This window comes from Carcharodon carcharias, chromosome 10, assembly GCF_017639515.1.
Source record: "Carcharodon carcharias isolate sCarCar2 chromosome 10, sCarCar2.pri, whole genome shotgun sequence".
Classification (NCBI taxonomy): domain Eukaryota; kingdom Metazoa; phylum Chordata; class Chondrichthyes; order Lamniformes; family Lamnidae; genus Carcharodon; species Carcharodon carcharias.
The window spans coordinates 56,311,455-56,334,924 of NC_054476.1; the positions used below are offsets into that span (position 1 = coordinate 56,311,455).

The 23,470-nt window shown below is 43.0% G+C and overlaps 1 protein-coding gene across 2 annotated transcripts in view; it reads left to right on the forward strand.

The window, feature by feature from the left end:
* lsp1a (lymphocyte specific protein 1 a) overlaps positions 1 to 23,470 on the forward strand; it is a 378,182-nt gene that overhangs the window by 214,999 nt on the left and 139,713 nt on the right. For both annotated transcript variants that reach the window (XM_041197226.1, XM_041197227.1), the window contains exon 2: positions 22,738 to 22,902. In XM_041197226.1, the coding sequence (XP_041053160.1) occupies positions 22,738 to 22,902 (165 nt within the window). The remainder of the gene's footprint in view (positions 1 to 22,737; positions 22,903 to 23,470) is intronic.

The window sequence follows — 23,470 nt, forward strand, 5'->3', positions numbered from 1 at the left end:
GCAGAATGTGTTAATAGCAGAACGAGGGTAAGCACTCTGAAAGAACAACATGGAACAAGTAACAGATGGCACTTTTGGGGCTGGGGTGGGGGGAGAGAGCAGTGGTTGGGGGAAAAAGATAGAAAAAGGGATAAAGGGGTTAAAACAATGAATAAAAATTAAAATAATTGGATAAAAATCAATTTTAAAAGAAAGAATTAAAAAGGGATGAAGATAGAGGAGAGAGTTCATGGTCTGAAGTTGTTGAACTCAATGGAAGACTGTGAAGTGCATAATCAGAAGATGAGGTGCTGTTCCTCCGGTTTGCGCTGGGTCTCACTGGAACATTGCAACAGGCCAAAGGCGGACATGTGGGCATGAGAGCAGGGTGGTGTGGTGAAATGGCAAGTGGCAGGAAGGTCTGGGCCATGCTTGGGACAGACCATAGGTGTTCCACAAAGCAGTCACCCAGTCTGTTTGGCCTCCCCAATGTAGAGGAGACCACATTGGGAGCAGCGAATGCAGTAGACCAAATCGTAGGAGTTGCAAGTGAAGCATTGCTTCACCTGAAAGAAGTGTTTCCAACCTTGGAAGTTGAGGAGGGAGGAGGTAAAGGGGCAGGTGTTGTGCCTTCTGTGATTGCATGGGAAGGGGCTGAGGTATTGGGGCTGATGGAGGAATGGACCAGGGTGTTCCGGCGTGAACAGTCCCTATGAAATGCTGACGGGACATGAGGGGAAGATTGTTTGGTGGTGGCATCATGCTGAAGTTGGTGGAAATAGTGGAGGAGGCTGGGGGGGGGGTGAAAAGTGAGGACAAGGGGAACCCTATCATCGTTCTGGGAGGGAGAGGAAGGTGTGAGGGCAGAGGCGCGGGAGATGGATCGGACACGGTTAAGGGCCCTGCCAACCACAGTGGGTGGGAAAACTCTGTTAAGGAAGAAAGAAGACGTCAGAAACGCTGTTCTGGAAAGTGCCATCATCGGAACAGATGTGATGGAGGCAAAGGAACTGAGAGAATGGGATGGAGTCCTTACAGGAAGCAGGGTGTGAGGAGCTGTAGTTGAGGTAGCTGTGGGAGTCAATGGGCTTGTGATGAATATTGATGGGCAGCCCATCACCAGAAATGAAGACAGAGGTCAAAGAAGGGAAAGGAAGTGTTGGAGGTGGACCTTGTGAAAGTGATAGAATGGTGGAGATTGGAAGCAAAATGGATAAATTTTTCCAGATCCAGACAGGAGCATGAAGTGGCACCAAAACGGTTGTTTATGTGCCAAGAACAGAGTTGTGGGAGGGGGCCTGAGTGGGAATCGTACAAGGAATGTTCCACACACCTCATAAAGAGACAGGCATAACTCGGACCCATGCGGGTACCCACAGCCACACCTTTTATTTGGAGGAAGTGAGACAGGTTTAAGGAAAAATTGGTCAATGAGAGAATAAGTTCAGCCAGGCAAGGGAAGGTGGTGGTGGATGGTGATTGTTCAGGCCTCTGTTCAAGGAAGAAGCAGAGAGACCTCAGACTGTCCTGGTGGGGGATGGAGATGTTGAGGGATTGGACGTCCATGGTGAAGAGAAGCAGTTAGGGCCAGGGCACTGGAAATTGTTGATATGATGTAGGGCATCAGCGGAATCGCTGATGTAGATGGGAACGGACTGGACTGTAGGTGGGAATGGACCAGATAAGGGGAGAGAGAATGGAGTCAAGATAGGAAGAAATTAGTTCCGTTGGGCAGGAACAGGCTGGCATGATGGGTCTACTGGGGCGGTCCTGTTTGTGGATTTTGGGAATGAGGTAGAACTGGGCTGTCTGGGTTTGGGAGACCGAGGTTGGAAGCTGTGGAGGGAAGAGCTCCAGAGGAGATGGAGTCGATGGATATTTTTGCAAATGGAAAACGGTTTCCAGTGGTGTTCCATAGGCTCGGTGTGGGGCCCTTTCTGTTTGTTGTATTTATTAATTTTTTGGACCTACCTGTGGGAGGTATGATTGGGAAATTTGCAGATGCCACAAAAATTGACTCTGTAGTTGTTAGTGAAGAGGATAGGTATTGTCTCCTGAATTATATCAATAGTTTAGTTGAGTGAGCAGAAAAGCGGCAAATGGAATTCAATTTGGAAAAGCGTGAGATAATGCATTTAGGGAGGGCAAACAAAGGAAGGGAATACTCAATAAATGGAAAGATATTGAGAGGGTTGACAAAGTGAGAGACCTTGGAGTGCATGTCCATAGGTCCCTGAAGGTGGCAGGACAGGTGGACAAGGTGGTCAAGAAAGCAAATGGAATGCTTTCCTTTATTGAATGTGGTATTGAATACAAAAGCAGGGATGTAATGATGGTTAGGCCACAGCTGGAATTTTGTGTGCAGTTCTGGCCACCTCATTACAGGGAGGACAATTGCTCTGGAGAGAGTGCAGAGGAGATTTGCAAGAATGTTGCCAGGGCTTGAAAATTACAGCTATGGGAAGAGTTTGGATAGGCTAGGATTGTTTTCCTTAAAACAGAGGAGGCTGAGGGGTGACCTAATTGAGGTGTACATAATAATGAGGGGCCAAGATAGGGTAGACAAAAAAGACTTGTTTCCCCTAGCTGAGGAGTTAATTACAAGGGGGCATAGTTTTAAGGTGATTGGTAGAAAGATTAGAAGTGACATGAGGAAAAACCTTTTCATGCAGAGGGTGGTGGGCACCTGGAATTCACTGCCTAAATTCGTGGTTGAGGTTGAAACCCTCAACTCATTTACAAAGTACTTGAATCTGCATCTGCAAGGCTATAGACCAGGTGCTGCAAAGTGGGATTAAAATGAGCAGTTAGTTTCTTTTTCTGGCCTGCACAGACATGATGGGCTGAATGGCCTCTTTCCACACCATAACTTTTCTCTGGTTCTAACCAACCAGCTATTGAAAGAATCCAAATTTATATTACACTGTTCCTGAGCTCTGGATGTCCTAAAGTGCTTCACAGCCAATTAAGTACTTTTGTGAAGTCTTGTCACTTTGTAGGAAACAAAGTAATTTGTGCATAGCAAGGTCCCAGAATCAGCAATGAAATAATGACCATTCTGCTTCAGTGATACTTCTTGGGTACCAGGGAGAACTCTCCTGCTCCTTTTCCAATGATGACTTGGAATCTTGAGAGGGCAGGTGTGACCTCAGTTTAACTTCTCATCTGAGGGAATATCATCTTCAAGAGTGCAGTAATCACTCAGTAATGCATAGTGTCAGCTGTGGCTCAGTTGGTAATAATCTTGTCTCTGAATCACAGGGTTCTGTGTTCAAGTCCCACTCTTGGACTTTAGCACAAAAACAAGGCTGACTCTCCAGTACAGCATTGAGGGTGTGCTGTACTGTGGGATGTGCCATCTGAGATGTTCAACACATTTACCTGCTCTGGTGGATGCAAAAGACACCATGGCACAATTTTGAAGTACAGCTTAGGAGTTATCCTTGGTGTCCTGGCCAATATTTATCCCTCAACCAGCATCACAATAGCAGATTTATCTGGTCATTATCACATTTGCTCTGTGCAAAATTGGCTGCTGTGTTTCTTACATTTACAACAGTAACTACATTTCAAAAGTACTATATTGCTGTTAAGCACTCTGAGATGTCTGTTGGTCATGAAAAGCGATATATAAATGCAAGTGTTTTTCTTTTACTGTCAGCCAAGATTTTATATTCAAGCTGCTGTAATGGGTCTTGATCACACAACCATCTGTCTCAGTTATCTGATGTGCAAGTAACTCTGTTTAGCTACTCATCTGGGGGAGGTAGCTAATAATGCTGCAGCCTAAATCAGTGTTCACAAACTTTGGAATTGAAACAAAAATTAGCAAGGACTTCCCTTCCCAATCCGAGTCATGTATCCTTTCCTTAGCATTTATTCCACTTTTTGCTTGGTGCTATCCAATTTCCTGTAATGTTCCTTGGGATGTTTATTATTAAATAGTCATAGTGTAGGTTATGTTGTACTGTAGGAATGCTAAGTTAGGTAAAAATTGGTGGAAATGCTTTACATATCATTGCTGTTACTTGACTAATTCTAAGCATGAGATAGACAGACATAAAAGATGAAGTGTCATTTGAATGCTACACGGCTATGCTCATCTGGAGAGGTGGCCCGGAAGCACCTTATCGTACAGTCCCTGTCTTATGGTCTTATGGATGATTACCTACAGTTTATTCTGTGGATTTTTGTAGGTTTTGTGCCAAAAGTCCAAAAATACCAATCGCAGATGAGATAATAAACAGCATTTAGGTTTGAGTTTGTATATCCGGAACAAACTAAGAAATGTTTGTGAGAAAATAAGTTTATCAATATATAGTGAAAGTAATAATGAGATTTGTGGTATGTTACAATTTGCTGAAAGATTTGCATAGCTTCACACTTAACCTTGCAAAAACAAGAGCTCACTGTCAATCTCTGAGAGTTTCAAGAAATTACTGCACTTATGCTGTTAGAATGAATTAAACTCACCACAGAAAGTTGGAACTGGTCTTCCTCTACGTAAGGACAGCTTTTTTTTTATTCATTTGTGGGATGTGAGCGTCACTGGCAAGGCCAGCATTTATTGCCCTTCCCTAATTAATAAAGAGATTTATGTTCCTGCAAAGTCAGTCTACCTCTGGCCCAGAAAGGCAGCAATTAAATCTGAGAGTTCACGGTTCTGCAGGTTGCAATTTGCTTCACAGTTTTTCAGATTTAAATTCTAAAAACTTTCTTGTTTTAACTTTTCGGTCACTTTTTACCACATCCTCTTTATTCACTTTTTTCCCTTCCCTCACTTTATTTCTTTTTCTGATCTAATTTGACTCTAGGTCACTCTATCTCGGTGAGCCAAATGACAACCTCCTGTGCTGTAAATGACTCCAAATCTGTCTCGTTCTTTCTCTGCCATTTCTTCCTTATTTTTCCCTCCTGTTCTTAAATCTCTTTGAGTTAAGGAGATGGACCATAGGTCCCTTCATTCACCAAGATCCAATTTACACTTTGACCTCACTGTGCCATGAATCAGCTTGCACTCTAGCAACTAGTGGCATGAAAACTTTGAAGCGTGCAGGAAAAGAAATCTGATTCACAGGGGTATTTTCCAACAATTTCTGGGCCAATAATTAGTAAAATAAATATTGTCCACTAGAGATGGTTCAGATCCAATGTCATTGCGAGGAGACGTGTCACAAATCAAAGTAAGACATATTGCTCTCAACCTTTCTGGGTATTGCACTGCAGGAACACCTAAAAGGGAGGTTTATGGCAATACCAAGTGTTATAAGGCCTAAGTCAGGAAGAATTGAGATACATAAACTAAGTCACTCAGAAAACTTCATTACTTCGTGTTTCTCAAACTTTTTAGCTGCTGTGTGGACATCTGTCAAAACTGCATGATTGGGGTTCGCTGTGCTGTCTGGGGGAGGAAGATGAAATGGAAGCTCTCTTGGCTGAAGAGCAGTACAACAGCCCAATGCAGAGTACCCAGCTGAGTGTGTTAATGGATCCTATAGACATTCCTGGACAATCAAAATAGAATGTATCCAGGTTAATACATTAGTCACCAGAAAGTTGCTGCCTGCCAGGAGAGAGCCTGAAACCCCAGTCATGAGCCTCTACTGCACTGTCCATGTCAGTGACGATCAGCACAGTACTTAGTTTCCATGCTAATGGCATAAGTGGTCATTAAGGACAAAGGCTGCATAAGTCGAACGTTCCTCTGTGGAAATCTTGTTTGCAATGATGCCTAGGAAAGCTAGCTCTGTCATTTATGCACTGGCAATATATGTTTTGAAAACATCATTGTCAATGCTTTACATCTGCCTTGTGCTCAGGTCTCCTCAGATGATGAACTGTCAACTAGATCATGGTATGTAGTGCTGATAAATTGAGCAGTGCTTAATCTTTGAAGATGAGTAACTTGAGTTGCATGTACGTCAGTCTGGGTGTTGGTACTTCAGTGAGCTGCAATGTGATTGTGATTCATTAGCCCAGTTTATAGCACATCAGGGTGTGTGGTTGAAAACCTTATGTTACAGGGGCTTGTTTCTTTTCTCTGGAACCTTGGAGAAGAGTATGATATACAGGCTCAAGGCAGCGATTCCTCAGTCCCAGCTGACAAAATCAATTGAAAATATAATTTCTTATGCATGAAGCGAAGGATAAGTGGAACCTTTGCATGAGTTTACAGGTTGCATTTCACCAACACTCAGAAATCCGGTTTGGAACCACGAACTCTTGGGGGACCCAGCATCAGTAAAGGTTGATGGGGGGGGTTGCCTGCCTGGAGCCATCCTCCTGCCCTTGCTGCCAACACTCAGTGCCCCATCACTCACCCGTGACCTGGGATCCAGCAATGATCATGGGCCTCGAATGGGTGTCATACCAGCAGCAGCCACCGCCTCCCAGATGGCTGCTGTTCTGTTGCACTGCTAACCTTTAGCCTTGGCCAGCAGAGCTCAGCGGGTGGCATTTTGGATCCCAGAGAAGGCCTGCCACTGTCCAGTTAAGTGACCAAATCGCATTTAATTCTGCCGGCCTTTCCGAGAGGTGACGCATGGCTCCCGCTTGCTCTCCAGCTGGCGGGTGAGATCTCCGTTGCCTCTTTTGAATCCGGTCCGTTAACTTCTGTTTATCTCCACAGATGCTGCAGTGTTTCCAGCATTTCTTGTTTTTATTACCACAGGATATGTGGTTTACATCCCTTACAGGCTAATTTCTTCTGTAATCTTGCTTTCCAAATCACCCACTGTGCTCTGTACTTCCCTGAAACTATGAGAGTGTTGCTGTTATAATAGCCATTGCAAAGATGCAGGTTTTTATCATCCACTTCTTATAGTGAGCAAAACACAACACATTTGCTATAAGCAGTGAGGTTGCCTAAAGACCATGCAGCAAAACAGAATTTACCATGTTGGATAAACGGGCTGTACACAAGAAGTTGTCCCTTTAAGATGTGTGCCTATGCGGCCACACAGCAATCTTAAAGGAACCACTCAATGCAACAAATAGGCAGCACATAGCAAAGAGAAATTGGAGGGAACATTGATAAGAGTGTATAGAATTTTCATTTCTGACTGCAACTGAGTTCTGGTCATTGAGGTAAACTAGCAAGATGATAAAGGAATTAATGGTTTGCAAATTCAGCTTCATCTTTGATATGAATGTAACTGGTTTGAGAGTCTCTAACATCAACTGCTGTCCTCACTCACTGAATGTCCTTGACTCCACAGACAAGAAATGTCATAAGATAAAGGTTACTGAAACTCAGTTAATTACTTCAGAGGAACTGGGGGAGGAAAAGGAACATTGTTCATTCATCCAGCTGGCATCACGCCACCGTCTATCACTGGACATAATGTCTGGTGACAGTACAGTGGCAACGAATGATGAACCTCAGAAGCAGGGAACAGTATGCAAGGTTAATAAACAGGAAATCTATGCTAAAAAGAGGAGGTTGAAACTTTGGAAACAAGGAGCTAACAATTACAGAAAAATGAAAGGGATATTTTGAGAAGCAGGTAGATTTCATTAAAATAAAAGCAGCTGAGCACTTAACCTGGTAAAAATAGCGTACATCATGATACATATAAGTCTGTTTGGCTCAATTTGTAGTCCTCTCATGAGTCAGGAGATCATGGCCTAAAATCTTGAATGCTGGGAACAGACTCTGGACCTGAACGCTGAGGCCTTGGGAGCCCTTGACATTCGGTTATGACTGAACCAGCGAGCTGTGGACGCTAATAGCTCATCAGTGAAGTGAAAAGGAATGTGAGGAAGTGTGAGATCATCCACTTTGGAACCAAGAAAGAGAAGTTGGAATATTTTTAATGATGCAAGACTGGAAACCGTGGGAGAGCAAAATACAGCATACCAAAAACACATCACAAAAAGGAGCACACAGGATCAAAAAGTAATTAAGAGGCTAATGGAATGTTGGCCACCTTGTCAAGGGGGTGGAATACAAACAGGAGAGATTCATGATTTAGTTGTGCATGGCCCTTGGTCAAATACTAATTAGAGAATTGCTTTCAGTTTTGGGCACCACACCTCAGGAAGCAGGAGGTAGAGTACAGATGCAACAGAAAGATACCAAGACTTAATGCATTAGTTATGAGTACATATGTGATGCATAAACTTGATTTGTAATCCCTTGAGTTTAGAATGTTGAGGGGCTAATGTAATTGCGGTTTTGTTTTAAACTATAAACATATCAATAGAATAAATATAGAGAAACTATTTCCATGAAGGAAATCTGGAAGAATGAGGTTCGATCTTAACATTAAAGCTAGGTAAATCAGAGAGTGCATATTCACACAAAACCTAGTGGAAAATTTGAACTTTCTCCCAGAAGACTGAATGCTGGAACAGCTGAAATTGTCAAACCTGATGGCTAATAAAAATCCAGCAAAGATTGTCTTGGGATATAAAGTAAAGGTGTTTAACATACCGATTGGCACCACACCTACCATTTTAAACATTCACTTCCTCTGCAACTGATGCAAAGGAGCAGCACTGTGTACCATCTACAAGTCACACACTACAGCAATTCACCAAGTCGCCATCCAGAAGGACAAGGGCAGCAGACACATGGGAATGCCACCGCCTGCAAATTCCCCTTCAAGCCACTCACCTCCCTGACTATATCGCTGTTCCTTCACTGTCACTGGGTCAAAAACCTGGAACACCCTCCCTAATAGCACTGTGGATTTACCTACACCACCTTCTTGGGGGCAATTAGGGATGGGCAACCAATGCTGGCCTTGCTGCAATGCTCACGTTCCATGAATGGATATAAAAAATCATTGATCATGATCTGGGTCGAAGGGCTGAACAGCCTATACATATTCCTAGAAATAGAAACTGCTTATGTAAATGTCATTCTGAAATTACACCCTCCCAACAGTGGGTGATGCAAAAATACAGGCACTGCCATCTCCTCAACCTGTCCTGTGTGGCAACTCCTAAAATGCAATCACTTCTACCTTGTTTCCAAGTATATAAAATCAAGAAAGTATGCTTTAGGATGGAGATTGAATTACACTTGCGCGCACACACTGATCTACTTATACTCTTGCCTTCTAACCCTCTTTCACCTGAGCGCTACACTTGTCTTATCATCCATATTGTTGGACGTAGGGAGTAAATGGTTAGAATACAAAAAAAATATAATTGGAAATCTCTTCCTGTTGTGCACTGTGGAAAAGTACGCCAGACTTAACACATTGTTAATAGCTGGGCCAGTCAGTGTACAGTACCATCCTCATAAACTTGAATTAACTTCATCAATAAGCAATAGATTTCTCAAGGCAATTTTAATTTGAGTGAAAAAGGAGCTGGGTAGAGCTGACTTTGGTCAGGCATACATTAGCTCTTATCAGCAGAGAGTTAATGGAGTGTAAACTGCTGCTGCTGATTAGCCTTGTTGAAGTTCCAAGATTGGCTGCTGTAGAGATTGGCAATTTTGGAAATTAGACTATTTTTACTCTGAGGCACATGGAGAGTACAGCAAACTGTTGATAGCAGATGTAAGCCTTCATTGTGGTGCTGGTACTTCATACAGGCACTGTTGCCTTAATGTGATCAAGTCCCACATAGACTCAATGGACCAAATGGACTCGTCCTGTGCCACAAAGTATTCAATGGGCTGGATGCTCACTACTGAGTTGGGAAATTTCTGGACTCGGCAGACCCGCCTCAGTTTAAAGGGAAAACAAAAACAGAATTACCTGGAAAAACTCAGCAGGTCTGGCAGCATCGGCGGAGAAGAAAAGAGTTGACGTTTCGAGTCCTCATGACCCTTCGACAGAACTTGAGTTCGAGTCCAAGAAAGAGTTGAAATATAAGCTGGTTTAAGGTGTGTGTTGGGGGGGGGGGTGGTGGGAGAGAGAGCTCTCTCCGCTCCGCCCCCCCCCCCCCCACACACACCTTAAACCAGCTTATATTTCAACTCTTTCTTGGACTCGAACTCAAGTTCTGTCGAAGGGTCATGAGGACTCGAAACGTCAACTCTTTTCTTCTCCGCCGATGCTGCCAGACCTGCTGAGTTTTTCCAGGTAATTCTGTTTTTGTTTTGGATTTCCAGCATCCGCAGTTTTTTTGTTTTTATCTCAGTTTAAAGGGCCCTTATCCATGCGATGTTTGCTCCCAGAAGGTGGGTGCAAGATGGAGTCGGGCCCACTGACCCTAAGCAGATCCTAGGCAGCTGTGGGGGTGGGTGAGTGCTGAGGTGGCCTGATTAGAAGACCCAGCTCTATTGTCTGGGACTTCATCCCTCTAGCCCTCATCCTTCTCATCCCCCCACCTACTCCACATGGCCCCTTGTACATCCCATCCCATGTCGCTCTCTGTCCATTCACAATGTATATAACCAATGAGCCATATAATAACAAAGGCAAGTGTGGAACTACTGAGAGAAGAAAAACACCCATTCAGAAATGTTCCTTGGAAAATGAAACCGCTGTTCCTACAACCCCATAAAAGTGTCAATCAGACTGTTCAAGTATCAATAACAGAGGCATGAAACACTTCGCACCTCTTAATCTTGTCCGAATAAACATTGAGACATTGACTAAAGAGAATACAGGACAACTATTAACCAGTTAAAGATGTTAATCTATTAAATTCAACAATTCACTTCATTTGTGCTCAGCAGGGATTCTGTTTTGACATGCTTTTATTAGTTGGGTTCTCAGCCAAGCATGCATAATGAGGACAGGTGGAACCTGAGTTTCCTAATGGCCCTCCAGCTTTCAGAGCCTGCAGCCATTCTTAATTCATGGTGAGCCACCCTCTGGCCATTTAATTGGCCAACTCAGGGAAAATCAGAGGGGAGTGGCCATTTCCCACACAGTACGATCTTCTGACAGAGATAAAAACAAAAAAACTGCAGATGCTGGAAATCAAAAACTAAAACAGAATTATTCGAAACGTCAACTCTTTTCTTCTCCGCCGATGCTGCCAGACCTGCTGAGTTTTTCCAGGTAATTCTGTTTTAGTTTACGGTCTTCTGACCACAGTTTAAACCTGACACTGTTGTCCTAAAGTCCAGGGGGAAAACCCTGCCCCAAATCTATTTTACAAGAGGTTTTGTGTCCTCTGGGTTCAGGAGGTTAGCACAGAATAAAAATTCTGGCAAAATACAGAGTGCTGTAGAGGGGAGGGATGTGATGTCATTAAAATCTAATGAATTGCAAATGGAACTGTTGAAATTCTGATGAAATTGTGCTCCTACAAGCTTTACTAGTATTGTTTTACTTATAAGCTTTGTGATGGAGTGCCGTCTAATTAATGTGACCCTGCGCCCTCACACAAAGGTTTAACATTAGCCATCACCTCAGGCAGGTGGGGCCATATCACCTTTCCCTCCTTTTTTTACTGGTTGGCCACCAGGCTTTCTAATTAAGTCTTGAGTTCAATGCAGCAACCGGTGACATCTGCAGTGGTTACATTGAGCACATACTTCACTCTGTCCCCTCCAAGGAAAGTATGGTACCTTCATTCAAATTATTTTTTCACTTTTATTATGGTATTTCAAACAGGAAATGTTCCACTCAGAAGCATATCTGATGGTACGGCAGGAATGCATTACAGTCATATCATGCCATTCCTGCCAAAGAAAATTGGTGAATTTTGTACCGGCTGGTACCTCTGATGGGACCTGCCATTTTTTCACTGCTGCTAACAAGTTTCTTTAGAAAATACGTTTAAGAAAATCTTGGGTATGTTAGTCTAGCAATAATGGTGCTGAACTAACAACCAAAAGGTTGCAAATTCCAATGTCACTGTGGCAATTTATGAAGCTAAATTCAGTAGGCACATAGGAACAGGAGTAGGCCATTTGATCCTTCGAGTTTACTCTGCCATTCAGTAAGATCATGGCTGATCTAGTTTTGCTTTCAGCTTCACTTTCTTATCTACCCCCCACCAAAACCCTTGATCCCCTTGTCTATCAAAAATTTAACTCAGCCTTGAATAAATTTAAAGACCCAGCCTCCACTGCTTTCTGGGGAAGAGAATTCCATTGAGAAAAAAAATTCTCCTCACTTTTATTCTTAAACTGTGTCCCCTAGTTTTCATTTTATTAAAAAAAAACATAATCAAGCACCAGGGGGAAAAAAACAAAATCAGTTGTTGAAAAAGAACCAGCAGGGTCCATGTGGAGTGGTTAGTGAGCCAGCTATTCTTGTTTCATCTTGCCTGTAAGTAATTAATGCTTAATGCCCTCTGAAGTGGTCACACAGCCATTGTTTCACAAGCAAATATTATGCCTGCCTCCTTGTCAGGGCAAATGGGAATAGACAATGAATGTGACCATAACAGTACCATACACATCCTGATATCAAACCGGGAAAAAAAGAAATATTGATGTCTAAAATATTTTCTATTTGATTAGGTTTTAAGCATTGAGTGCAATGTTAAAGCTTAGCTGAAGAGCTGCTGACGCTTTCACTCTGCAACCGACCCACCACCTAAAGAACTGCAAGTCTATCCACATTCTAATCAATTCACCAATTAACACAATATTAATTTCTAAGGGCCTTATATTGTTATAAATATGGTAGTCTAATAATGACATAATCTCTTTTATTATTGCAGAACCACGACCTTGACAATGGATAAACAAAAAGGAAATGGCCAGTTAGCACCTCAGTGTAAGCGTGCAGGATAACTTCCTTTGAGCTGGCTGCAGTTAAAACTGATTTTTGTAGAAATACAGAATGTGGTCATTACACAGGGTTGATTGTGATGCTGAAAAGTACTTAGATAACTTTGTGACAATGAGTGGCTAAATTTTACTGGCTTCATGAATTCACCAGCTGTCAGGAAATTCCACAATGAATCAGTATTTGCGAATCATCATCAAATGTTGCCAAATGTTTTGACCATGGCATATGTGACCTAGTTCCTATCTAAAGTGATTGTTTTCTAAATTGGGGCCTTTAAAAATAACTGACTGTTTGGCTAGGAAGCAGTTTGATTTTATAAAAGTTAGTGAAGATGAATATTGTACAAAACAGCGTTTGGTATGTTGACACCATTTGAAATTTCATGCTAAGGAAGGTGATAGATCTGTGGATATGTTAGGCCAAGGAAGACAACTAGTCATTAATAAATAATGCAGGATGTAAGATTGGATGTTTCCTGGCAATTTACTTGAAGTACATTGGAGGGGCAGAGAAACTTTGCAGAACCTTCCCTTTGAAAATTAATTTGAGTTGGATAAATTTCATGATAGAGCAGATTGTATTTGATTTGTGGCAGGTCTTTCCATCTTTCTGTTCATGTGATTAAATGCTTCACCTTTCCTCAGGTTTTGGCTCTATCTTGCTTACAGGAGCTGAATGATTAATTTTGTCTAGTTGGTATTAAAAAAAAACATTAATATTGTGATCCTACTGCTAACAGAGGTTTAGGAACAAAAAATAAATTTGACTGACTGGTCAGAATAGATTGAACACCTACCTTGTTATGAAACAATGGTGGAACACATTTGTGCCACCCTGAATTTGTGATCTGAACCTTGATGCCTGAGAGGAAACACGAGTCAGACAGACAGTATATTAGTGAAACAAAAACAGAATTACCTGGAAAAACTCAGCAGGTCTGGCCGCATCGGCGGAGAAGAAAAAAGTTTCGAGTCCTCATGACCCTTCAACAGAACTGAGTAAAATTAGGAGAGGGGTGAAATATAAGCTGGTTTAAGGTGGGGGTGTGGGGGGAGAGAAGTGGGGATGGGGGGGAGGTTGTGGTTGTAGGGACATGCAAGCAGTGATAGGAGCAGATAATCAAAAGATGTCACAGACAAAAGAACAAAGAGGTGTTGAAGGAGGTGATATTATCTAAACAAATGTGCTAATTAAGAATGGATGGCAAGACACACAAGGTACAGCTCTATTGGGGGTAGGGTGGAATAAGACTAACAGGGCATAAAAGGTATAGATTTAAAAATAATGGAAATAGGTGGGAAAAGAAAAATCTATGTAAATTGTTGGAAGAAACAAAAACAAAAGGGAGGGGGAAGAAACGAAAAGGGTGTGGGGATGGAGGAGAGAGTTCACGATCTAAAGTTGTTGAATTCAATATTCAGTCCGGAAGGCTGTAAAGTGTCTAGTCGGAAGATAAGGTGTTGTTCCTCCAGTTTGCGTTCGGCTTCACTGGAACAATGCAGCAAGCCAAGGACAGACATGTGGGCAAGAGAGCAGGGTGGAGTGTTAAAATGGTAAGCGACAGGGAGGTTTGGGTTATTCTTGCGGACAGACAGCAGGTGTTCTGCAAAGCGGTCGCCCAGTCTGCGTTTAGCCTCTCCAATGTAGAGGAGACCGCATTGGGAGCAACGAATGCAGTAGACTAAGTTGGGGGAAATGCAAGTGAAATGCTGCTTCACTTGAAAGGAGTGTTTGGGCCCTTGGACAGTGAGGAGAGAGGAAGTAAAGGGGCAGGCGTTGCATCTTTTGTGTTTGCATGTGTAGGTGGGGGTTGAGGAGTAGGGGGTGATGGAGGAGTGGACCAGGGTGTCCCGGAGGGAACGATCCCTACGGAATGCCGCCGGGGAGGGTGAAGGGAAGATGTGTTTGGTGGTGGCATCATGCTGGAGTTGGCGGAAATGGCGGAGGATGATCCTTTGAATGCAGAGGCTGGTGGGGTGATAAGTGAGGACAAGGGGGACCCTATCATGTTTCTGGGAGGGAGGAGAAGGCGTGAGGGCGGACGCGCGGGAGATGGGCTGGACACGGTTGAGGGCCCTGTCAACGACTATGGGTGGAAAACCTCAGTTAAGGAAGAAGGAGGACATGTCAGAGGAACTGTTTTTGAAGGTAACATCATCAGAACAGATGCGACGGAGGCGAAGGAACTGAGAGAATGGGATGGAGTCCTTACAGGAAGCAGGGTGTGAGGAGCTGTAGTCGAGGTAGCCTTCCTTGACCTCTCTGTTTCAATTTCTGGTGATAGACTGTCCACCAATATCTATTAAAAGCCTACCGACTCCCACAGCTACCTCGACTACAGCTCCTCACACCCCGCTTTCTGTAAGGACTCCATCCCATTCTCTCAGTTCCTTCGCCTCCGTCGCATCTGTTCTGATGATGCTACCTTCAAAAACATATCCTCCTTCTTCCTTAACCGAGGTTTTCCACCCACAGTCGTTAACAGGGCCCTCAACCGTTTCCGGCCCATCTCCCACGCATCCACCCTCACGCCTTCTCCTCCCTTCCAGAAACATGATAGGGTCCCCTTTGTCCTCACTTATCACCCCACCAGCCTCCGCATTCAAAGGATCATCCTCCACCATTTCCGCCAACTCCAGCAAGATGCCACCACCAAACACATCTTCCCTTCACCCCCCCATGGCAGCATTCCGTAGGGATCATTCCCTCTGGGTCACCCTGGTCCACTCCTCCATCACCCCCTACTCCTCAACCCCCACCCATGGCACCTCCCCATGCAAACACAAAAGATGCAGCACCTGCCCCTTCACTTCCTCTCTCCCCACCGTCCAAGGGCCCAAACACTCCTTTCAAGTGAAGCAGCCTTTCACTTGCATTTCCCCCAACTTAGTCTACTGCATTCATTGCTCCCAATGCGGTCTCCTCTACATTGGAGAGACCAAACGCAAACTGGGTGACCGCTTTGCAGAACACCTGCGGTCTGTCCGCAAGAATGACCCAAACCTCCCTGTCACTTGCCATTTTAACAATCCACCCTGCTCTCTTGTCCACATGTCTGTCCTTGGCTTGCTGCATTGTTCCAGTGAAGCCCAAAGCAAACTGGAGGAACAGCACCTCATCTTCCGACTAGGCACCTTACAGCCTTCCGGACTGAATATTGAATTCAACAACTTTAGATCTTGAACTCCCTCCCCCATCCCCACCTGCTTTCCGTTTCTTCCCCCTCCCTTTTGTTTTTGTTTTTTCCAATAATTTATATAGATTTTTCTTTTCCCACCTATTTCCATTATTTTTAAATCTATACCTTTTATGCCCTGTCAGTCTTATTCCACCCTACCCCAACTAGAGCTGTACCTTGTGTGTCCTGCCATCCATTCTTAATTAACACATTTGTTTAGATAATATCACCACCTTCAACACCTCTTTGTTCTTTTGTCTGTGACATCTTTTGATTTATCTGCTCCTATCACTGCTTGCTTGTCCCCTACAACCACAACCCCACCCCCCCCCCCCACTTCCCTCCCCTCCCCCCCCTCCCCACCTTAAACCAGCTTATATTTCACCCCTCTCCTAATTTTACTCAGTTCTGTTGAAGGGTCATGAGGACTCAAAATGTCAACTTTTTTCTTCTCCGTTGATGCTGCCAGACCTGCTGAGTTTTTCCAGGTAATTCTGTTTTTGTTTTGGATTTCCAGCATCTGCAGTTTTTTGCTTTTATTAGTATATTAGTGAATCCTCTCACACTCACACTTTCATTTTCTGGTCGTGAGCACCAAGATGATACTGATGGCAACACTGAAATTAGCTGTTTGTCTGCTGCTTCATCCAGAGGACAGGAAGATTAAAACACAAAAGTATTGTTCTAAAGGCCCTTCCCCAACAATCGTTTACAGCACTTTAAAGTTGACCACTTTCCAGACTTTTTTTGTTACGTGTGAAGTGGTTTGTTACTGCAGGTAACAGTTACTGATCTGAATTTTACCTCTAATGATACGACTGGAATTGGCATAAAAGCGCTTTTTTCCTTCAAGTCTTTGCTTCTTCTTGAGGTGTTGACTTCTTGCTAGAGTGCAGATCCGTAACTGCTGTGCCCTTACCTCCGGTTCAATGATGTAGTTCAGATATTTGTGAAGTCCCTCGCTACCTCTGATTCTGCCTAAGAAGTTGTTGAAGTGTCACGCTGTTCAAGAATAGAGGGCATTAAACCAAGATTCTTAACCTGATATTCTCAATGCTCAAATTCAATGAGCATCCATAGGTAGAACCCTCTGTCAATTTTCTGTCTTGTAATCCAGGCCCATTGAGGCCGATTATAGCAGTTTTTTGGCACTCCAACTGAGATTAAAAAATTTACTACACAATGTGGATTGAATCAAGGACTATCAGGTCAATATTACTTACTTACCCAGTGTTGGGGGGACAAAAATGAAATGAAAGTAAAAACCAAATGCAGGAAGTTTGAGTGCCCAAATATATGTAGAGTGAATTGTCACTTCAGAGGGAGCATTTCCACTGTGAAATTAAAAATGCGTTGATTTAAATCAAATGTTTAGCATGCCAAGGAAATCCCTTATTCTGAGGTCACAATCTCATTTGAGATGCAAAGAGGGATTGAGGAAAGGTGAGGGGTATTTCTAAAGCAGGTGCCCAATTGCTATGATGTGATGAATGAAGCTTGTTTCTGTTTGCTGGATGTCTGCTCTTTTTAGAAGCTCAATGACATTGTACCAAAGGTATTTGAATCCCTGTGCATATTCACAGAATCAGTATCCAAGTGTGAGATTCCATTCCATGTGCAGATAAGTGAGAAGACAGCATGAACAAGGAAGATATCAATTATATTGCTTTCGAGGTATTTGTGGCTGTAAAGTGTATTTTACACTGAGATTATCAAAGCTATCTTTTAAAAAGCCTAGGGCACAAAATGGGTCATAGAGTTTACTCCATATTGTGCTGCTATTTGTTCAGGACTTGCTAACCAAAATGAATTCCGTTCTCAAAGCAGCAATCAGGGCTCTCAAATCTTGTGTTGACAACACTGAACGTGTATGGTAATACATCGGGTGGGACACTTCTGTATTTTGTACACGATTTTGTTCACCAATAGCAAATCAGTCTTTTCCTCCAAATTTCTTCCATCCTTACCTGAATTGTGGTGGGATATGGGTCCAGCAGCAATCCAGTGCCTCACCAAAGTGGATATCCTTAATAAGAGCAGATACATAGAGGAGCTTGTTGACGTTCACTATGGAGGTGTTAACAGACGAGTCTGAGTGTGCCCTCACCTAATGTTTATATACTAGCAGCAGGTATACTGAGTTTTTCTTCCTTCTGCTAGCCTAATATAGCATCTTTAGCGGAGGTCAACTAAATCAGGATGGACTTTGGTGCTTCCTGCTCCGTTTGAATACCACACCAAGTAGTGCACCTTCCCACTGAACCATTGTGGGGAGCTGCAAATGAATAACCCTGTCGCAATGTTTAACGAAAGGACTCTGCAGAGATGCTGTAACTGATACAGTGTGAATTTTCTGCTGAGCCGATTAAGCAGTATTGGGGCAGAGTGAGTTCACTATGGGCCTCCCGAGAACTCCCCTGTAAAGTGTTAAAATTCTTTTAAAGTGGCAGTAGAGGAAAGGACTTGCATTTAAATAGTGCCTTTCACAGCCTCTGGGGACCCAAAGTGCTTTACAAACAACGAAGTACATTTCAAGTGTTGTAATGTAGGGAACACACCTGCAGTCAATTTGCTCGCAGCAAACTTCCACAAACAGCAATGTGATAGTGACCAGACAATCTGTTTTGGTGATGTTGCTTGAGGCATAAATGTTGTCAGGCCATCTTTGAGGGCTGCCCTGCTGCAAAGTTGTACTTTGGGATCTGTCACGTCCACCTGAGATGGCAGATGGGTCCCAATTTGGCACATCCGAAAGGTAGCACCTCTGACAGTGCAGCACTCTCTCAGTACTGCCAAGGAGTGTCAGCCTAGATTTTCATGCTCAGCTCTGAAATGTGACTTGAATCCACAACCTACAGCTACCAACTAAGCCACAGTTGACACCTAACACACAATGCTGTGACTTGGCAAAAATCAAGATCCAACCCCATGCAAACTGTTGTTCATCACGTAAGGTTGTGTTGGGGTGTCTAAGATAATTTTTCTGATACTTAGTGTGTCATATACAGAAATTTGTCAAATTGTGTATTGCGCCCCTAAAAGTAAATTACTGCTTGGTGTGGATTGAACCATATAAATCAGGAGGGTGCCAAGTTTGTTTGCTGGTTTGTAAGGAGTTAATTGATCACAACTAAGGCAGCAGCACCAGATGCCATGTTGGACTCCAGACACAGGGCCAGGAAAGGAAAAGTTCTGACAAAATTGCTGGCACTGACCCCTTTTAGAAAGTGTATACATTTAGACTGTTCTATGATACATCTGATGGTCAAAAGGTCTATTCATACAGCCAAGATGTACATGTGGAAAAACATTCACTTGAATGAGATACCAGGGATTGCATATAGGTCACAACATTGTATCCTAGCTGAGAGACAAGACGGGGAATATACTGGAAGGGGCAATAAGAATTAAGATTTTTCAGAGATGACCGAGATTTATAAATTGTTTGTTGCAGACTTTTATTTTGTGACTTTACTAATGTATTTGCTGATGCCCTTATTCTGTGAATGCAACATCAGAGTAGATTTGGTCTGTAGTAAGGCTAATTAAAATTGGACATGCTGGAAATATTCGGGCAGCATTTGTGGAGGAAGGAAGAGTTTCTGGACAGAACTTAATGCCCTTTCCAGAGGTGGGGTGGTTTGTTGGGGGAAGGGATGTGATTGGGCAGGAGAGTGTGAGATGAAGATCTTGGTGCCTTTCCACCTCCTGATTTAAGTCCAGGGCAGGAAGGTGTGAAGGTGGTCTTCCTGCCTGAAAGCCAATTGAGGCCCTTAAGGGCCTCATCCCACCGCCTCTGGTATTTAACCAACAGCGGGCAGGGGACTCGCCAACTGGGGAGGCCGTCCAGCAAACCCTGTAAGGTTTGCCTGCAGGCTTCTAGGGCAGCCCCTCATTCAAAGGTACTCTGCGCCTGATCAAAGGGACCTGGCATTGGGAAGGGAGAGGCCCACAGAAGGCCACCCTGCTGCCCTTACTGTCAACCATCCCCACCCCCTTCCACCCTGGTGGCACCTTCTCCCTGAGAACCCCATCTTATCCCACTTACTGTCTCAGGAGGATCCTCCGCAGATCCTTTTGTAGGTCCCAACGTAATACCAGCAGTGACCACTGCTGCCAGTAGTGCAGAGCTACTGGCCTGTATTTGGTTGGCAGTTCTCAGGGTGGGGTGGCATTTCTGTCTAACTAGGGCCTTAATTCAGTGGGAGGCCTGTCCAAGGAAGTGTCTGATTAGCTTGGCATAGTGTCAGGCCTCCCATGAAAAGGCAACGCAGGGTTCCCACTAGTTCTTCAACTGGTGGGTGGGACCAACGCCCCCAAAACTAAATTCCACCTAATGTTTCAGGTTGCTGACTGTTTAATCAGTTCTGCCAGACCTGCTGATTATTTCCATCATTTTCTGTTCTTATTTCCGATTTCCAGCATCCACAGTATTTTGCGTTTGTGGTAATGGGGTAGTTGTGTGGTTAGGAAATTAGGTAGGGAGCCATTCCACCTGCTCTCTGGAACCCATTGCTGCTTCTCAACTTTCCAGCTTTGAAAATGTCTGCTCATATTTGGCAGGATATACTCAAATTAATAGTTTATTAGGTGATATAGTCTAGTCATGACACCTTAGCATATCAGAAATGGAAGTTCTCATTAATGTATGTGGAATCCTGCTGTGCATAATTGGCTACTACATTTGCTTACAAAACAATAGTAACTAAACATCAAAACTAATTAATTTGCTATGAGGCACTTTGGGTTGTCCTGAGGCCATGAAGGATATACTTAATTGTAATCTTTCCTTCCTTCCTTTATCATATTTTGTTATGAGTCAGTCAGCTATGGCTCAGTGAATAGCACTCTCATCTCAGAAGGTTTTGAGTTCGAGTCCCACTCCAGGACTTGAGCACAAAAATCTAGGTTGACTCTCCAATGCAGTTCTGAGGGAGTATTGCACTATTAGTGTCGTCATTCAGATGAGATATTAAATGGAGGCCCAGTCTGCCATCTTAGTTGGTCATAGAATATCCCAAAGTACTATTTCAAAGAAGAACACTGGAGTTATCACCACTGTCCTGGCCAATCCTTCAATCTGTGTTACCAAAACAGTCTGTCTGGTCATTATCATGTTGATATTTGTGGAAACTTGCTGTGTGCAAATTGGTTGTTGTGTTTCCTACATTACTACAGTTTAAAAGCCCATTGGCTGTGAAGTACTTTGGTATGCCCTGAGGCCATGAAAGGCCTTAGGCAAATTCATGTCTTTTCTCTTTTTTTTTGCCTGTGCATTTGCCGTGGCTTAGTCAAAAGCTGTAGCTAACTGGTATGTCAAAGCTTAAAATCTTTGGAGAACATTTCTGCTTGTGAGAAGTCTCACAGCAAAAATGAAGGCACTTTAGTTAAATAATGAACAGCAAAATCAATGAACACACAATTGTATGTTGATGGCCACTTGTGTCTCAGCTCGGGTGGTCTTGTTTCGATTAAGTTAACTCTTAATACTTTGACATACATTATTTGTAGTACTTAAGTACACTCTGATTATTTTCCCAAATACACATGTCTGTTAGTAATCAAGAGCGTTGGCTTGGCTGGTGTATTACTGCTCCACTTTATTCAGTCAAAAGAATCAAAGCCAATTTCCTTAGCGTGCAGCTGAAGAAGCCATTTTGAACGTAGTCGCTTTCTGACATGGAACATCAGGGTACTCTTCCAATCTCCCATGGTATCTTTGGTGAAAGATTGGTGGAAACATTGCAGAAACAGTGTAAGCAACTACTTATGCTGTTTCTTAGGGTTTCTTCTGATCCACTGCCAAAGTTATAGTATGGAGATTGAGGGAACCCTTGTGGAAAGTCTACTGGCTTAAGGAAACCCACGAGTTATGTACAAACATAATCCATCTTTCCCATAGTATCTTATGTTCAGTTCACTATGTCTCATAAAGAGGTTCTGGGTCTTGTATGGTTGAACATTAAGCATTTATTGATTACCCTGTATGCATGTATATAGTTTAACCCAAGCTATGAGCTAACTCCATTCTTGCTTCTACATAAATCTCTGTCCAGTCCAGAAGACTCTCTCGTCTCAGGTCATGTGTATCTTTACATCACACTGTAGGCGGCACTGTTCCCCAGTTCCACATTAACTCTTGCTATGCCAGATATACTTGTACTGCAAAGGGGACTATATTTACATTTCAGTCACCTTGTATTCAGAGATCTAACTCATTCTTTCCCCAAGCTGTTTTCTCTTCTGGTTCTCACCTAGTACAGTTTTAAACTTCTGAATAGTAGGATAATTGTTATCTAAAATCTGCTTTTTTCATTAAGCCTCTGTAAATTACCAGATCTTATACTGGGTATCCATTAAAGGGGTATGGAATTCATTATGAGCAGAAATCTGCAGTAGACTCCTTTATAGAAATAAACAAATGAACAAATAATAGAAAAAAGGCAGACAATGAACAAGAATGCAAAATTAAAGTTGATGAGAAGGGATTTTGGGAAGTGGCAAGATGAAGCATTTAGAGAGGCAGGATCTAGAGGGAAGGAGATGAGATCACTGCCGCCAGCAGCAGTACAGAGGATGCAGTGAAAGGGCCCACTGTTGGACAAGCGAAGGGTTTGACAAAACTTTTTATTTGCATATGGAGAGAGATGACGATTTTATATAATGCATTTGAAATCCAATTTATGAGATTGTGGGTTTGTTTGCAAACAAATGGTCTCCTTTTTAGGGAAAAATATTTCAATCTAATGGACTATCTTTTTGTAGTTGGTGCAGTTATGGAAAAAGTCTTTCATTCTAAATTTCCTTGCTGTGTGAACAAAGATTCTCCTCATCTTCCCTCTAGTTCTTTTGCCAAGTAACTAGTCAATTACTGCGAATCGATCAATATCATTTGGTATTACTGATAGTATTGCTCTTTTCTGATAGGCTGACTGCACAGAGGAGTATGGAAGATGAGGAGGAGATAGCCCGTGAGCGCCGCCGTCGAGCACGTGAGGAGAAACGCTATGACCAAGATGATAATGGGTCCTTCACCAGCAGCACGTCATCCACGCCAGTCTTTGAGAGCCTCACGACAACTGAGGAAAACCAGTAGGTCCTTGAATATAAGTAGTTTTAAAAATATTTCTCAGAACTGAACACACAACAGTATGTGTAAGTTACAGATAAAGACCGATACATGTGGGTACTAATACCACTAAGATTTAGCAATTAGCAATCTTTTGAAATGAGAGCTCTCTAGCTTATTAGCATTGCTATAATTTGTTCCAACCAAGTGGAAGTTGAAAGGCGTAAGAATTCTGTACATATTTGTCCCAAGTTCCCCATTTATTGGCCCAGGTCATACTTCCTTGGCATATCCGAGGACACCTACTTTTGGCTCCTCTACTTAGAAAGAAGGCTGCTGTATGGCTAAACCCATCTTCTGGATGCTGATATATATTACAAAAATACGTGCTTTCAATTTCATTCTCGTGTTTCAAACGGGGGAAAAAAGGCACTCCACCCTAATGGGAGGGAACTCTCATCCCATTATCACCATGGCAGTGGGAAATGGAGAAGTTAATCTCGATAGCAAAACTATTTATCAATGGAGGAAATAATGGAGGAAATTTTATAATTCAGTGTTCCCATCAAAGAGCTTCACATAATGCATGCT